Source organism: Notothenia rossii (assembly GCF_949606895.1).
Source record: "Notothenia rossii genome assembly, chromosome: 7".
Classification (NCBI taxonomy): Eukaryota; Metazoa; Chordata; class Actinopteri; order Perciformes; family Nototheniidae; genus Notothenia; species Notothenia rossii.
The window spans coordinates 1,815,266-1,816,438 of NC_136905.1; the positions used below are offsets into that span (position 1 = coordinate 1,815,266).

The following is a 1,173-nucleotide window of genomic DNA, read 5'->3' on the forward strand; positions in this document are numbered from 1 at the left end:
GTGACTCGGAAGACATGTGCTACCAAGCAAGTATCCTCGCGATTGAGAAACGGCCACGGCCTCGGTGTCGTGTAGCCATGCCCGCATCTCTGGTCCTAAGTCGAAGAGTCTGGCTTCCGAGGGAGGTCTATATAAAGGGCACCTCCTACTGGTTAAAGCACGTTATTACACGTTTAGAGTAATTGCAATGCAGGTAGATTGCGTTGCTTTTTAATGACTGTTTTAAAATGCCTTTTTCTTAATGTCTTTCATTTTTGTAAAGCACTTTTGAATGTGTTATATTTGAGTACATACAAAATAGTGGGAACCAAGTATAATATATAAAAGTATTACTACATAATTATTATTATAATTATTATTACTTAATACTTAGTACTGTACCAGGAAGGCCATTCTTAAGTATTTGAGTGAAACAGGATTGATTGGAAGAATTTAAAACAACGTAAACAACACAATGGATTGGATGTTACGGTGATACACTCTCTTGTACAGTAGGTGGCGGTATGCACCTTAAAGCTGTTTGCAATCCGCCAAAAACCGAGAGAAGAAGAAGAAGAAGAACAAGAGCAACAACAACAAGAACAAGAACCTTGATCCATGTGGCGTCTCGTCGCTACGGTTCTCTCTCTCTGTGTGTTCCTGAGAAAGTGTGTGTGAGCTCCAGCTCTACTGATCCATCATCTGTGTGTCTGGATAAACCTCTGAATGGACTGTGCTCTCTTTTCTGGAGCGTTTACCTCGGACTATAGGAGCTAGCTTAGCATGCTAGCTGGAAACACGTTAGCAACACTAGTCAGATTGAGTTTGACGGAGAGAGAAACGGTGTGTTTAACGGAGTCTGCAGGGAAAGGTGATCTAGGAAACATGAGTAAAGTCCAAATGCTGCTGTCGGTGAAGAAGCAGCGACTCACTGCTGCTAATGAAGAGATATTTGCTCTGTTTGAACAAACAATAGCAGAGCTCGAGGAGGAGCTGTCTCTTTCCAAAGAGGAGAACAAGAGACTCCAGAAGCTACTGGACGCTGTTTTACAGCCTCAGCTTCGGATCCACAGAGCAGGTCTGTTCCCTTTACCCTTAATTAACACTTTACACTCTTCAGTAGCACTTTATTATCACATTAATAACACTTTAGACCCTTTATCAGCACTTGCTGCAGGTAGTACATCCTGAAGT

The 1,173-nt window shown here is 42.1% G+C and overlaps 1 protein-coding gene across 1 annotated transcript in view; it reads left to right on the forward strand.

The window, feature by feature from the left end:
• The first annotated feature begins 514 nt into the window (after nt 1-514).
• The window catches only part of LOC307047125 (uncharacterized protein), a 14,009-nt gene continuing 13,350 nt past the window's right edge, over nt 515-1,173 (forward strand). The window contains exon 1 of the mRNA XM_079693873.1: nt 515-1,057. Within this exon, the coding sequence (XP_079549999.1) occupies nt 763-1,057 (295 nt within the window). The 5' untranslated portion in view covers nt 515-762. The remainder of the gene's footprint in view (nt 1,058-1,173) is intronic.